This window comes from Drosophila takahashii, chromosome 3R, assembly GCF_030179915.1.
Source record: "Drosophila takahashii strain IR98-3 E-12201 chromosome 3R, DtakHiC1v2, whole genome shotgun sequence".
Lineage (NCBI taxonomy): Eukaryota > Metazoa > Arthropoda > Insecta > Diptera > Drosophilidae > Drosophila > Drosophila takahashii.
In genome coordinates, this window is record NC_091681.1 from 7804153 (window position 1) to 7821102 (window position 16950).

The window sequence follows — 16950 nt, forward strand, 5'->3', positions numbered from 1 at the left end:
TGGTCGTTTTTCGGTAAATTTTCCGAAAAAAGGAAATCTCTCGAATTTCTGTGACACCAAATGTTTTGGTCGGTTGGTTTCTAAACCAACCGTCCCCAAAACCGTTGACGGTTTCTGTGACACCCCTGAATATAATAATATAAATAGAATTTGTAGTATATTTTTATACCCGTTACTCGTAGAGTAAAAGGGTATATTGTATTCGTGCAAAAGTATGTAACAGCCAGAAGGGAGCGTTTCCGACCCCATAAAGTATATATATTCTTGATCAGGATCACTAGCCGAGTCGATCTAGCCATGTCCGTCTGTCCGTCTGTCTGTCTTTTTGTCTGTCTGTCTGTCTGTCCGTATGAACGCTGAGATCTCGGAAACTACAAAAGCTAGAAGGTTGAGATTTTCCACACATATTCTTGGGCTTCCTACACAGCGCAAGTTTATTTCAGCCGAGCGCCACGCCCCCTTTAACGCCCACAATCGCCCACTAACGATTTTAAGATGTGTCTGGCGGCCACACCTTTAAAGATTTCCGAGAAGTATAAATGCAATTTTGTTGTGTATATTTATACCTATCAAAATGTAGAAGACATTTTTCAAATCGGACCCATTCATTAATTAAAAAGTTATACGCAATCAAAAAAATGTTATCTCCCTCGCACTCCCTCTAGCCGAGTGACGGGTATTAGATAGTCGGCACACGAACCCGACTATAGCGTTCTCTCTTGTTTATGTTTATGTTTAGGTCTGGGAAATAATAAAAGAAACAGTATGAAATAAAAACAAGAAAGGAAGCTATGTACCTTCGGCCAGCCGAAGCTTATATACCCTTGTAGATAAAGTAATGCTTACTCGGTGCAGTTCCGGGAATTCCAATTTTGTTTTTAAGTAGTCAAGAATCAAAACGCCTACTTCCTACAAAGTTACAATGAACTTTCTTATATTTGTTATACCCTTGCAGAGGGTATTATGATTTCAGTCAGAAGTTTGCAACGCAGTGAAGGAGACATTTCCGACCCCATAAAGTATATATATTCTTGATCAGCATCACAAGACGAGTCGATCTAGCCATGTCCGTCTGTCCGTCTGTCCGTCCCTCTGTCCGTCTGTCCGTCTGTCCGTCCGTTTCTACGCAAACTAGTCTCTCAGTTTTAAAGCTATCGGGATGAAACTTTCGTAAAAGTCGTATTTCTATTGCAGGTAGTATATATGTCGGAACCAACCGGATCGGACAACTATATCTTATAGCTCCCATAGGAAGGATCAAAAAAAAAAACGTAAAAAAATTCTAGCTCCGGTGTTTTTTGAAATTTTACCTTTTACTCTTGGGAATATTTTTTTTTATATATTTCTGAATTTCGGTTTTTTTGTTTTTTAAATCGGATCACTATATCATATAGCTGCCATAGGAACGGTCGAAAAATTAAATGGAAATTAATGGGAAAAAAATTATATCTTTGTTGGTTTTTATTACATTCCCTTCTACTCTGGGATATGACTATTTTGAAATATTTCCGAATTTCGATTTTAATTTTTAAAAAATCGAACTACTATATCATATAGCTGTGATAGAAACGATCGAAAAATTAATGTGAAATAATAAGAAATTTAACATTTTTGTGATTTGTAAATTAATAGAATGATCTGCAAGGGTATATAAGCTTCGGCTTGCCGAAGCTAGCTTCCTTTCTTGTTTGAATTTTCCTATGGGAGCCTTAAGATATAGTGGTCCGATCCGGCTCGCTCCGACATATGTACTACCTGCGATAGAAAGAAGACTTTCGGGAAAGTTTCATCGCGATAGCTTTAAAACTGAGAGACTAGTTCGCATAGAAACGGACAGACGGACAGACGGACATGGCTAGATAGACTCGGCTATTGGTGCTGATCAAGAATATATATACTTTACGTGGTCGGAAACGTCTCCTTCACTGCGTTGCAAACATCTGACTGAAATTATAATACCCTCTACAAGGGTATAAACCTTTTTTAAGAGATAATTTAAAGGGAGAGCACATTTTGTAATAAAATGGAGAGATTAAATTTGATAAATATCTGTAACGGCTACTATGAAATTTTTCTCAAAATAAACGAAAAACCACTATTTTTCTTTTGCAATTGCGGAGGGTCAAACGTGATTTTCAGGGCATAATTTCTTAGACAATATAGCTCAGAAAGGCCCAGAGATTGTGTTCCGCCCAAACGATTTATTACTTTTTTTGCGTCCATTCCAGTGTATCAAATTTAGGGCTAAAGTGATAATTTTCATAAAATACTGGTTTAGGTTTAGGGCTACTGTGATATTTTTCATAAAATACTGTTTTTTTTTCTTTTGCAAATGCGGAGGGTCAAACTTGATTTTCAAGGCATAGTTCCTTTTGCAATGTTGCTTAGAATTATCCATAGAATACGTTTCCACCCTACGATTTATCATTTTTATTGACCCATACAAATCGACGCAGTCTAATGTACATATGGGCGGTTCTTTTACAAACCGAACACCTTTTCTTGGGTCACATTTTTGATATGCCTGAAACATTTTTTACTTGTACTATTCCAAAAATTAGTAAACACGTGTATCAGGATTTGGCCAAAAAAATAATTTTTTTTAAGAATTTATTTAGTTTGCCAAAAAACGTGAATTTTGAAAAAGTACCCTCTCATCATCTTATCGGATCCTTATGGAATTCATGTTTTCTCATCGTTTACTAGTCCTTTAACAATTTTTAATGATTAAAAGTTTAAAAGACAATTTCTGAATAACAACAGGAAAGACAGCTAGCTTCGGCCAGCCGAAGCTTGTATACCCTTGCAGATCGTTCTTATTAACTTACAATTCGCAATCGCTAGATCGACTCGTCTAGTGATGCTGATCAATAATATATGTACTTTATGGGGTCGGAAACGTCTCCTTCACTGCGTTGCAAACTTCTGTCTGAAATCATAATCATAGTCCGGACGCCCCTAACTAGAATACTAAAAAATTACACAACTTTCCTGAAAAATAGGTATTTATTTTCTAGAATCAAAGGCGATTTCACCATTAACTTAAGAAAATAGTCCGGAAAATATAGCCATGAATCCAATAAAAAATTCAACAACTCTTCTTCTTATTCATTTTTAAAAAAAGTTAATGGCAAATTTCCATAAGCTTAAGAAAAATTTTCTATATTTAAGAAAAAATTTTCTTAATTTAATGGCGTTTTAAAATTTTTTTCTGAGTGTACCCTATGCTTGGGTATAATAATAGATAAAACAAGAAAGAACCTTATAGTCGGGTGCTCCGACTATCAGATACCCGTTACTCAGGTAAGGGAGTGCGAGGGAGATAGAAAACTTTGATCACGCATAACTTTTAAACGAATGGTCCGATTTGAAAACTGTCTTCTACATTTCGATAGGTTTTCCGAAATATTTAAATTTTCAAAATCGTATACAAGGGATTGAGGGCGTAAGAGGGGGGTGGCACCTTCTTGAAACAAACTTGCGCTGCGTAGGAACTCCAAGAATCTTCAGGCCAAATAGCAATCTTTTGGCTTTTATAGTTTCCGAGATCTCAGCGTTCATACGGACAGACAGACAGACGGACATGGCTATATCAATTTGGCTAGTGACCCTGATCAAGAATATATATACTTTATAGGGTCGGAAATGCTTCCTTCTAGCTGTTACATACTTTTGCACGAATACAATATACCCTTTTACTCTACGAGTAACGGGTATAAACATTGTAACTTTGTAGAAAGTAGGCGTTTTGATTTTTTTACCATTGCAGAGGATTGTAGTCGCCTTCGCTTGCTCTCGTGGTGCGCTTCTTCACTACGTCACTGCCTTCCACAGTGATTTTATTTGATTTGTTAAAGCTATCGGTCCATTTATTTAAAAGTTATGAGTAAATAATAAAGCTATCGGTCCATTTATTTAAAAGTTATGAGTAAATAACTAAAAATCCGATTTCAGGCAATCGAAAACACAATTTCAGGCAGTCGCCTTGCTGCTTATATATTTAAAGATCTCTCGCACTTTTTTAGCTAAGTGACTGGTATTTGATAGTGGAGACATTCTCTTTTTAAGGTCAAAACTATTTCCTTATTTACAAAAATTGCTACAAAAATTAAAAAATGGAAGTTTGTATTTAAACGTATATATTTATTACTTTTTTAACTTAATATTACAGTGATTTCAGTATGTCCCCAACCACCGTTTGAAACATACACGATAATGCGCAGTCAAAACGTTTTAAGCAGAGCTGTCTCAGACCGAGAAGGAGTTGTCCAAACCTGAGATAATTCGATTGCTGCATAGTATACCGTGCTAATGAAACCAGAGCGGCGTTTGAGTGGCTTCCTAGGATGACGGCGTACTCCGTACTGATAGCCAGGTCTGTAAATAAATATATAAGCGATATAAGAAAACTATAACATCAGATTATAAGTAGTTTTTAAATACCGAATTAATGATTAATGAGTAAAAAGGATCACTTTCCGTATTATATGTAAAATCTAAACACATAATTTTAAAACAACAACATGTATGTGGCCGCAAAAATGTGACGAATAGTATAGGGGGAATTATAAACAAACGAAACCTGTAATATTTTAAAGAGGCCGTCTAAAGGTACCAAACAAGCCATGTTTGGACAAAATCTATGGTAAAATAGATTTTATTTAGATTTTTGAAATTTGCAACATTGATCAACGGAAGGGAATTTATGTTAATCAGTTAGTCAGTATTTCGATGCTCTAGCTCTTACGGTTTGGGCTGTGGTCGTATTCCCTTAAAATCGGTCTTTCATTTTATAATCTTTAGAGATGAATGTGATCTACGTAAAAGTAGTGCATTTTTATACTCTCTATCAATTACAATGTTTTAATTTGCGCACAAATAAGTATACTTGTTTGTAAATTGGAATTTGTTGTTTTCAAAATTGTTGTTTTGCATGAAACGTAAACATTCGTACAACCACGAAAGGATTGGCATACCATACAAAAGTAACGAATATAACTTATTATTTTTAGATTCCACATTTGATCGATAATTATTAATTTTAAACTCGAAAAATTTTGCATTTGCTGAAAGGAAATTAATATTTATACCCGTTACTCGTAGAGTAAAAGGGTATTTTGTATTCGTGCAAAAGTATGTAACAGCCAGAAGGAAGAGTTACCGACCCCATAAAGTATATATATTAATGATCAGGGTCACTAGCCGAGTCGATCTACACATGTCTGTCTGTCCGTCTGTATGAACGCTGAGATCTCAGAAACTACAAAAGCTAGAAGGTTGAGATTTCCCACACATATTCTTTGGCTTCCTACGCAGCGCAAGATTATTTCAACCGAGCGCCACGCCCCCTTTAACGCCCACAATCGCCCACTAACGATTTTAACATGGGTCCAGCGCCCACATCTTTAAAGATTTCCGAGAAGTATAAATGCAATTTTGTTGTGTATATTTATACCTATCGAAATGTAGAAGACATTTTTCAAATCGGACCATTCATTAAAAAGTTATACGCAATCAAAATTTATATCTATATCTCCCTCGCTTTCCCTTTAGCTGAGTGACGGGTATTAGATAGTCGGGACACCAACCCGAGTACAGCGTTCGCACTCCCTTTAGCTGAGTGACGGGTCTTAGATAGTCTGGACACCAACCCGACTATAGCGCTCTGTCTTGTTTTTGTTGCTGGGATTGCTTGTGTTGTTGCCCCAGATATTTTGTGACAGGGAAAGCATTTGGTATTGCAGCTTGGTCTTGCTGTACTGCCCTTGGCGGTAAAACTTTACTTTTTACTGCAGAACATTATTAAATCAGTTGTTAATGAAATATTTAATCCAATTATACACACATTTAGATCGATTTTTTAATTTTACAACAGAAAAATCGATAGAACCACCCAAATAGGCTCACACCTCTGATCCTTAATTATTGGCTTATAATGGTTTTAGTCGGTAAATTTTAGCTTTTATGATAAGTTTCTACTCTTAATAGTGTTAAATTAATCGAAAAGGTACAAAATGATTTTAAAATGTAGTTGTTTTTGCATTTCAACCACCACATTTTAGTATTTTTTGTTATTATCGTTTTTGTGTGTTTCCCAAAGGTGACGACAGTGTAAGATCGTCCAGCTAAAAACTTTTTGTAATACTAATAAACATTGTTTAATTTAAAAAAAATTGCCGATTTAAAACATTGCGTTTAAACATTTTTTTTTAGAGTATTAACGCTGGCACTACTATTTTAATGAGCGGTCGATTTTTAACATAATTTTTAAAAATTGGTATGAACTTGGTATAAACCAAAATTTGGATCGGGTTTTTGTAATTCTGAATTCGACTCTATGTAGTCTTATCTAACAAAAGAATCCGAAACGGTTTCAATCGGTATAGAAATATAGCCACAGTGAAACTTTTAAGAAGTAACGTAAGTGCACTACTATTTTCATGGTCACAGCTGTATATTTAGACCACAAGGATCATTTTTTCTTTTTAACTAGTCGAGTTAACCAGGATCCCCTTGAAAACATATTTGCGCCGATGATGACGTTATGTTGCCAGTAGAGTTTGATTCAATTATTTACCAGCCTTGAATTGAAAAAACAGAAATGCAGCAGCCAGAATATTCTGTATAATTTTATAATTTATAGTTATTTATTTAAAGTTAGCAAATGTAAAGCAAATATAATAATAAAAAACTTTTTACTGAAAAAATTGAAAAAAATGGCATTGAAAAAACAATCTAAACGAGGACGGAATCTAATATTTAATTTAATACCCTTGCAGATTTCACGAACCAAAACTTGACTAGAATAGCAACATAAATTAATAAACAACAAAATATTCTATAATTGAAAAAAAAAACAAGAAAGAAAGCTAGCTTCGGGCAGCCGAAGCTTATATACCCTTCCAGATCATTCCTATTAACTTACAAATCGCAAAAATTTTAAATTTCGTATTATTTTAATATTATTTTTTCCATCCTTCCCTATTGCAGCTATATAATATAGTCGTCCGATTTTTGTTAAATTTAATTCAAAACTCTGAAATATAAAAAAAAATCATATCCTAGAGTATAAGAGAATACAATAAAAACCAACGGAGCTATAATTTGTTTCCAATTAATTTCCCATTATTTTTCAATCGTTCCTATGGCAGCTATATGATATAGTCGTCCAATTTTGATAAAATTAAAATTGAAATTCGGAAATATTTAAAAAGAGTCATGTCCTAAAGTAGAAGAGAATACAATAAAAACCAAAAAAGCTAAAATTTATTTCCTATTACTTTCCCATTCATTTTCCGATCGTTCCTATGGCAGCTATATGATATAGTCGTCCGATTTTTTAAATATTTTATTCAAAATTCGGAATTATTTAAAAAATAATATTTCCAAGAGTAGAAGGTTTTATTTCAAAAAACACCGAAGCTAGATTTTTTTTAACGTTTTTTTCCTATGGGAGCTATAAGATATAGTTGTCCGATCCAGTTGGTTCCGACTTATATACTACCTGCAATAGAAAGAAGACTTTTGGGAAAGTTTCATCGCGATAGCTTCAAAACTGAGAGACTAGTTTGCGTAGAAACGGACAGACAGACGGACAGACGGACGGACAGACGGACATGGCTAGATCGACTTGTCTAGTGATGCTGATCAAGAATATATATACTTTATGGGTTCGGAAATGTCTCCTTCACTGCGTTGCAAACTTCTGACTGAAATCATAATACCCTCTGCAAGGGTATAACAAGAAAGGAAGCTACCTTCGGCCAGCCGAAGCTTATATACCCTTGCAGATAAAGTAATGCTCACTCGGTGCAGTTTCAGGGATTCCAGATTCAGCGTTTCTATTTAAATTTTGTTTTTAAGTAGTCAAGAATCAAAACGCCTACTTCCTACTTCCTAAGTTACAATGAATTTTCTTATATTTGTTTGAATATTCCTATGGAAGCCTTAAGATATAGTGGTCCGATCCGGCTCGCTCCGACATATGTACTACCTGCAATAGAAAGAAGACTTTCGGGAAAGTTTCATCGCGATAGCTTTAAAACTGAGAGGCTAGTTCGCATAGAAACGGACAGACGGACATGGCTAGATAGACTCGGCTATTGGTGCTGATCAAGAATATATATACTTTATGTGGTCGGAAACGTCTCCTTCACTGCGTTGCAAACATCTGACTGAAATTATAAAACCCTCTACAAGGGTATAAAAATTAAATTCACTTTAATAATTTTCTAGCTTTTAAATATCTGATTTAGCTATTTAGTGACCCGGCTGCCAACACCAATTATTTTTGTTTACATGTCGCCGCCTATGATAAATCTTAAATTTGGACTCTGTCATCCGAAAAAAGTGGAAAAATCCGAACTTTAAAAATCCACCATAAATCCAATTTTCCATCGATTTGGGCCAAATCCGGCTTGTTTTATTCGGTAGGATGTAAACTTTAAGTTAGTACCCATTATGATTTTTCAACGGATTTATTTCGAGTTTTTACGATATATACAGCCGACTTACAGACGACCAAAAAACACATTTTTCATCTTTGTCGAGCTTCTGCTCTGCCATTACTCATCCAATCGTATTGATCTGTATGGCAAAGTTAAGCTCTGATCTATTGACTTTAAAATAAAACTAAAACTGGCCCAATCAAGCGGATATCTGCCGAGATATAAGAAGAAATTCAAAAAAAGTCCGAAATTTAACATTTCGAACTTTAAAAAATCTTTAAAAAAAAACTGTGCCATCGAAAAAAAAAATTAGTGCTATTTTCGTAATATAGGGGTCCAACACTAACAGAATTTGCCATCAATTGCTGGGGAGCACACCAAGAATATTATTTTGTAAACTAGTGTATTTTGTCCTTTGAAAACTATTTAAAAAAACATGTCTTTTTTAAATCTTTTTAAAATGATTATGGATTGTTTGTATAAGTTAACAGATGGACAAAACAGAAACAAACAGATTCCTTTTTCGACACAAATCCTTACACTAATTTCATTCAAAACATTAGTTTTACGTAGCTCTCCAACAACCAATATAATAATTTATATTAAGATTTAAAAAATTTGAGGGAATATTTTTAATTTAAGTTCGCCTTGAAATGTTAGAACCGCTTCAAAATGTGATGGGATGTTTATCCTTCGACAGTTAAAAAAAAAATGAATGCCAGAGATAGGATTATTTTAGGCTTATTTTTATTTCATCGGTCCCTTAAAACAAATCCTGTTGATATTGGCCTTGCTACCTCGTTCTACATTTTCTAGTTCGATTTTCAGTCTATTTTTTGCTTTTTAAAGATGCAATTTTTAAACTATTTATTTAAACTATTACAAACCAGATACTCTTGGCGAATTTGCTATCGGGGGGTTTTTGGAAGGTATCCATAGTAGACAACTATTATAAGGGAAACAAGTATGCGGGAGCAATGTTTTGCTTTATGTATTTGACTAATTTAAGAAAAGACATCAAGAAAGGCAATTCCAAATTACTGCATTTTATCGTTGATATTTTGTTTCAGTATTTTTGTTTTCACATTAATTTTTCACCTTGATTAGAATTATATTAATAATAGGGAAGGCAGGTGGGCGGGGAAGCCGTGAATCAAATTGTTTAAACATTTGAATTTGTTTAAACAATATGAGCACGTGTAATAAAGAGCAAGAGAATCAATTGGTTTGAATATTTAATGTTCTTTTAATATTATCAATGCGATTTGAATTTTAGTTCACAAAAATCGGTTACAAAATGTCTTATGTAAGTATGTTGTGGAAATGTAAATGAAATATTCTTTAAGCAATTTAAATTTGAGCGAATCTCAATTCCTCAGTCAGCTGCAATGCACACACACAAACGTACACACGCATATACATATGTATCTAATGGCTGCGTGTGTAAAATACGCATTTTTTTTATGTATTTATTTTGTGCGTGTGTGTGTACATAGCAGAGCAAATCATTGTTTGTTTTTGTTTTTACAAATCCAAAGTTTGTCGATAACTCAACATTTGAAAACTAATAAATAGTTTGCTTATCGGGCTTTTGCATTTTAAAAAACAAAAGTTTTTTTAATGAAAATTTCGACTGTAAAATTCAGCTTAATGTGATTTCTGTAAGGTCTTCCGATATATAATAGGGGGATTCCCTAAACTGTTGAATTGCTGAATTGTTGAAAATTCAACAAAAAATTTCAGCAATTAAGGGAACGACCCAAAATGGTTCCTGTTTAATTTTCAAACAGCTGTTATTTGTTGAAAATTTTCACGGAAATTAAAGCATGTAAAATTTGATTTATTATTGCTAGTTACTGTCTAAAAGTGCTACCAAGGTAAAAAAAACCACAAATATGCTTTCTTAGTTGATGTTAACTCAACATTTGAAAACTAATAAATAGTTTGCTTATCGGGCTTTTGCATCTGAAGCCTAGTACTCAGTTCGGCTAAGGGCCGGTTTCTCGAGTGCCGGCTAACATTTCTCGAACAGATAAAGTCCCTGCTAAGGCATTTTGGCTTTCTCGAGCATAAATGTGAGAGCTAACTTTGACAGGGACTCGGAGTCCCTGTTAAGCGTTTTCGGCTCGATAGAATGACAGCTGATTTCCCAAAGCCAACTATGAAGAAGAAACGAAATCACAGCTGACTTTTCCTTTAAATTATACCCAAACAGCTGATGAAATAATCGAAGCAAGCCATTTTTTGCACTTTACAGTGCGTTGACAGCACTCTGTAATTGTTTCTCGTTCAGATAAATTGAAGCAGTCGAGAAAGCGGATTTGCTTTTACGAACAGTTTATCTGGTCTTAAAGTTTTTCGAACAGATAGCTATCAGGGACTTTGACAGGGACTCGAGAAAGCGGCCCTTATTCGGTAAACGGTTATATTTCTGTATTGATATTTTGGTTCCGGTTCTGTATTTTTGTTTTTTTTTTATACAAAATATACAAATCAAGATTTTAATTATATTTTTAACTTTTTTATTTTTAAGAAGAATTAGGGTTATTGGCGCCAAAAATGCGACATTTTCAACTTCTTTATGTTTCTGCTACAGCGATATTTTCTTACATGAGCAGTACATCTGCTAAAAAGGGACGGGAAGAAGTCGATTACCAGAAATTGGGAGCTGATAAATACTTATGGATATTTTTTTATTCAGCATTTTTAACGAATTTAATAAATGAGTACCAAAACCGTACCGGTATCAGCAATACGATAATCGGTTCAAAATTAAATTTTTATTTTGGTCTCGGTACCGGTTCCGGTTCTTTATTAGGAATCGGTGTATTTCGGTTATCGGTTCTGGTTCTGGTTTTATTCACTGAATAAAACCTTTAAATATTTATTAAATTTACAAAACAAAATAAATAATTACATACATTTTATCACAATACATATAAAAGTGCGTGATTAAATATGAAAATATTTAAACGTTTAATACATTTCATTTAAATTTAAAATTAAATTAAATATTTTCATTTTTAAGTTAATAAAAACAGCCATGGATAAAAAATAAAGCGAAATATATTTAATTGAAATCGCCTTTAAATATATTCAATTTAAATATAGTTCGCTTTGTTCTTGTTTAACAATCATAATATATTCAAATATATTAAACTTTATTAAAATATTTGTAATTTTTATCAAGCAGTTTTATATTTTCTTTTATTAAAAGGTATGTTTTTAACTTTAATTTAAATATGTAAAACGAAACAATAAATGAAATATGGGGGTGTTTAAGGTGTTTAAGGTTTTACACAGGGACTGCAAATAACATTTCTGGGGTTGAAAAAAATCATGGGCTTAAACGTGATCTACATAAAAGTGGTAGACATGGAAATATTTTTTTTTGGTTCAGCAACCTAAAATACGCTAAAACGTTTATTTTCAATTTTTTCAATAAAATTGTTGAATAAGTGTTATTGTGTGATTTTTATTTATAAATAACAGTTATTCGATGACTTGTATTCAAAAGTTATTTTTATTTTGGCACTAGCAGGGTCTGTAGCCCGCAGCTTCGCCTGCGGAAATTAAAATTGAAAATTAAGCATTGCTTTATTGGTACTTATTTTAAATTTAAAAAATTCCTAGTTTTTATTCTATAAACCGAGAAAATATTTTATCAGAACTTTTTCCCTTGATATCCGTAAAATCAAAAATATTTTGTCCTTTGAAAACTACTTAAAAAAACATGTGTCATTTTTAAATCTTTTTTTGAAATAATTATGGATTGTTTGCATAAGTTAACAGATGGACAAAACAGAAACAAACAGATTCCTTTTTCGACACAAATCCTTACACTAATTTCATTCAAAACATTAGTATTTTGTCCAAAACATATTATTTAAATATAGAATGTCATACTGCGTTGAGCATGTAATTAAATTCCCAATCCATTGCCATTAAAGCCTAGAAACATTATTTGAAAAAAATTGTCTTTAAGAAAAAAAATAGATAGGATACGAATTTGATTAAATTTACATGTTAAAAATATTAAACTCTTTTTCAATTTCGGAGATTTTGACTATTGCTGTCCCGCTCTTACCCAGATAAATTTTTGTATGAATTAAGAGTGCAAAAATATGAATTTCAAAGCAGTACTTTATCGAAAACAAAGCAAAAAACTGCCAAAATATGGATTATCACGCCGCGTTAAGTATGTAATTCAATTCCAAATCGATTAGCGTTTAACTCTGGAAAAAAAACTTGTATTGCTAAAAGTTTTACATAGCTCTCCAACAACCAATATAATAATTTTGATTAGGATTTAAAAAATTTGAGGAAATATTTTTAATTTAAGTTCGCCTTGAAATGTTACAACCGCTTCAAAATGTGATGGGATGTTTATCCTTCGACAGTTAAAAACAAAATTAATGTCTGTAAGGGCGCGTGTACCAGGAATGTATCTGGAAATAGAAATAGACTTAGCTTAGACCTGCACCGGCGAGGCTTAGCAACATTTTCTTTGCGGGTGCTTAGCAACATTTGGGCTTAGGAACATTTGGGAGAGGTAGAGCAACATGCTGCGCTCCTAATAGATCCGGGAAAACTGTGGCTGTGTAGGTTGATCGAGAGCAAGGAGTTGCAAAGATTTTCGCGCCTCTCCGTTGCTGAATGGCGGAGTGGTGGAATAGCGGCTTGGTGGCGTCTTGCGGGGGTATATAAGGCGGCCCACTGGCGGCAGTAAGCCATAAGCAAAGAGAATTTTCAAGTGTGTGAAATTAAAAGTGGGTAAAGGAAAAGTTTGTCATGTTAATGCTAATGCTAATGAGCTCTTGTTGCAGCTTCAACATAGCTTTAGCGTGCACCTTAAATACCTTTTGTGTGTTTTTCTGGCCACTTGCAACTGCAGTGGCTCGCGAAGGGTGAGTGAAAGATTGCGAATTGAGGGTGGCTAGACCGCTAATTTAGGCTTTGTGGCACAGGACCAACGAGCGCTTCGAGGCAGAATCCACTGAGAGGCGGTACAACCACAGGGCGTCTCAACTCGTGGCATCTGAGGCGCGAGTCGCCACTATTGGACAACGGCGCTTTTAAGCGCCACCCAAAGAGAATCGTATAAAAGCGTCGTCGAAGCCAGACGAGCCATCCATCGGCCAGACGCAGAGGAAAGGCCGCAGCTTCCGGATTTTCCACCGGACGCCGCTTCTTCGGCGTAACACACAAATTTTTTTTCCGACCATTCGTTTTCTTCCTGAATCGGAGCTCCCAATCCAGCGGAATTTATTCCCGCCCAAACCCTTTTAAAATAACATTAGATTTTAATAATTAAGTTACTTTTCTTTTTTTTATTACTTTTATTTAAAACAAAACCAAATCGATAAACAAACAGCCTTAAAACCAAACTAGAACAAAAGTCGAACGTAGCGCGAGCAAAACAAACAAAGTAAAAGAAAAAAAACATTACATAATATGCGCGAGGCTTGTTAGCGAGGCAGGCGAAATTTGCTTTTAAATATATTTTACTCCACAGATGCGGTAGCCTCGTATGGAAGCGCTTTCAACGTAGGATGCGGCACTGGTAATGAAGTGAGTCAAACTTATAAAATCTAAACAATTTAACTCTAAATAAGCGAGCGCGAAACAGAGAAATTTTGCGAGTCAAATATTAGGCAAAGCGCACAGGCGCAATGCATCGCGACAACTAAAAGCGAAGCAAAGAAGAGACAAGAACATAGCGCGCTAACATCCCTCCCTTTCCCCTCGCCGCCACTCGGGCGCATGAGCAGCGGCATCAGCGCTCGCTAGCAATCGCGCATGCGCGCCTGGTGGTTTTGTCTCGGCCTGCTGACGAAGTTTGCGTTCTAGCGGATGCACATATGTTTTTGTTTTGGTTTCGATTTAATTGGTTTTATATGTTTGGCAGCTCGGCCTGCAGTCGCATAAGCGAAATTAGAGGATTACGATTTGCAAATGCAATCTAGGGCACAACCAATTAAGAATTTATTTTAATTTAATGTTTAAATGTTAGTTGGTATTTTTTTTATTATTACGTCCCCATTTTTTTAAACTCTCGAATTTATATTTTTTTATGTTTCTATGTTTAATGTTCAATGGTAGTTTTAGTAAATAAATTATAATGTATTTCTAAAGAAATTTAGTAGTTGAACTCGAGCTGGGGCAGCGCCGGTAAGATGTGAAGGGGCCGTTGAAGGAAGTATTTCAAAGGAAGAAACGGCCAAGGTAGGGTGGGCTATCGACCACAACAAGATCAGTGGTTGTATGTAAAATGTGTATGTCCGAGAACGTCAGGGGTCAAGTTCGTAGTTTTGTTATCTCCGGTTGTAGTTACGTTTTACAGTGCATGTCTATGTGTATCTGGGAAATGAATTTTGTCGCAGCACGCTAATTTTAAGATAGGCTGACAACGCGTAGGCATTTTTCGGTGCAACACCATTAAACCACCCCTCAAGCCGACGAGCACAGCCGATGACTAAAAGCGTGCGTTGCATCGGAAAGTTTTCCAGCTGCCTAAATTAACGTTATTCGTTACATGTCTCCAATTCTTATTTAAAAAAAATGAATGCCAGAGATAGGATAATTTTAGGCTTATTTTTATTTCATCGGTCCCTTAAAACAAATCCTGTTGATATTGGCCTCGCTTCCTCGTTCTACATTTTCTATATATATTTTCTATTTTTTGTTTTTTAAAGATGCAATTTTTAAACTATTTATTTAAACTATTACAAACCAAATACTCTTGGCGAATTTGCTACCGGGGGGTTTTTGGAAGGTATCCACAGTAGACAACTATTGTTCAGACCTTTCTCTGAGTAAATCAGCCGAATTTCTTCGGGTACGGGGCTGGAATTGATTACACCGACAGTGACCGGTTGTTGTAAAGTAAAAGCCGTTTTCGTCCACGTTTTTGCGCTTCAGTTATATTTTCACGTTCTTTTTTTCTCTCTCTTATACACACACTAAAAATTACCGAAAAAGCCTCCTTCCAGGCGGGTCTTACAAAGTGACCGTACAAAATTATAAAAATATACTAAATCTGTTAACATTCCAAGAAATAACATTGGAGACGATAAATTCAATTATGTTAGGAACTGGGCTCCAACAACTATAATAAGGGAAACAAATATGCGGGAGCAATGTTTTGCTTTATGTATTTGACTAATTTAAGAAAAGACATCAAGAAAGGCAATTCCAAATTACTGCATTTTATCGTTGATATTTTGTTTCAGTATTTTTGTTTTCACATTAATTTTTCACCTTGATTAGAATTATATTAATAATAGGGAAGGCAGGTGGGCGGGGAAGCCGTGAATCAAATTGTTTAAACATTTGAATTTGTTTAAACAATATGAGCACGTGTAATAAAGAGCAAGAGAATGCGATTTGAATTTTAGTTCACAAAAATCGGTTACAAAATGTCTTATGTAAGTATGTTGTGGAAATGTAAATGAAATATTCTTTAAGCAAAAGGATATCAGTATTACCTTGAATTTAAATTTGAGCGAATCTCAATTCCTCAGTCAGCTGCAATTATGTAGGGGAGTGTAGGGTAATTTGACGAGTAGGGTAATGTGACGAACTCGTCGAATCTCATATATGACGTCACGACAAAAATTCCAAATAAATGTAGTCGTCTCCCCTTATCGTGTCGACAATGTATTTACAGTAATATTAATAAGAAGTCCCGTAATTTGTTCGTGAGGTAATTTTCGCTAAAAATGTGGTGCGCAAACTAGCAAACCCATTCAATTTACATGTGTTTCAGCAGTGCCAGAGCAAAGATGAGTGGAAAATAAAATCAGGCAAATATATGCACGTATACATGAGATCTTTATCAACAGTTTTTGGTACATCGCGTTTTTTTCTTTTGCGCCGTTTGAGAGTGACACCGTTTTTGCTCCAAGTCTACCTTGTAGGGTATCGTGACGAACTTTTTGTAGGGTATTGTGACGAACTTTTTTTATTCAAGAATTTTAACTGTTATCGTTGATTATTTGTAAAAAAAAATATAATAATACCAGATAACATTTACTGCTGCAGTTTTATCGTTGTTTTTAATAGTGACGTCAATTTAATTTAATTTTAAAAAAAATTTGCACTTTGACCATTTTTTTTTTGTAAGTTTGGGTATTATCTTATTACTTTTTTCTTTTCCGTATCGAAAATAACCTTTCCGTAAATAATATATAAAAAAATGTATTTTTTTGTTTGTAAAAAGGATGGTTTACACCAAACGCTGTGGGATTTGGCTACGTTGAAATTTCGAATCCAAATTTTTTTAGAAATATGCTCAGTAAATGTGAGCAACTTTCTGCTTTTACACTATTATAAAATTTTGATTTTTGGAGAAGTTACATTAAAGAACAAATCGTTCTTCACATTACCCTACAACTTTTGAAAGTGCAAAAAAAGTAGGGTTCACGCCAAACGCTGTGGGATTTAGCTGCATTGGAATTTCGAATTTCGAATTTTACAGTGATATGCTCAGTAGATGTAAGCA

At 34.5% G+C, this 16950-nt stretch overlaps 1 protein-coding gene across 2 annotated transcripts in view; it reads right to left on the reverse strand.

Moving 5' to 3' along the window:
* Positions 1-4165: 4165 nt before the first annotated feature.
* Positions 4166-16950, reverse strand: part of Hr83 (Hormone receptor 83) — a 30067-nt gene continuing 17282 nt past the window's right edge. The window contains exons 1-2 of one of the 2 annotated variants that reach the window (XR_011419179.1): positions 15206-15396; positions 4268-4377 (exon numbers count right to left, since the gene is read on the reverse strand). Coding sequence is in view for 1 of the 2 variants with exons in the window: in XM_044394740.1 (XP_044250675.1) it covers positions 4166-4377 (212 nt within the window). In the remaining variant the exon portion in view is untranslated. Of the gene's footprint in view, positions 4378-15205; positions 15397-16950 lie in introns of those variants that run through there. The other variant, XM_044394740.1, reaches the window with a different exon arrangement.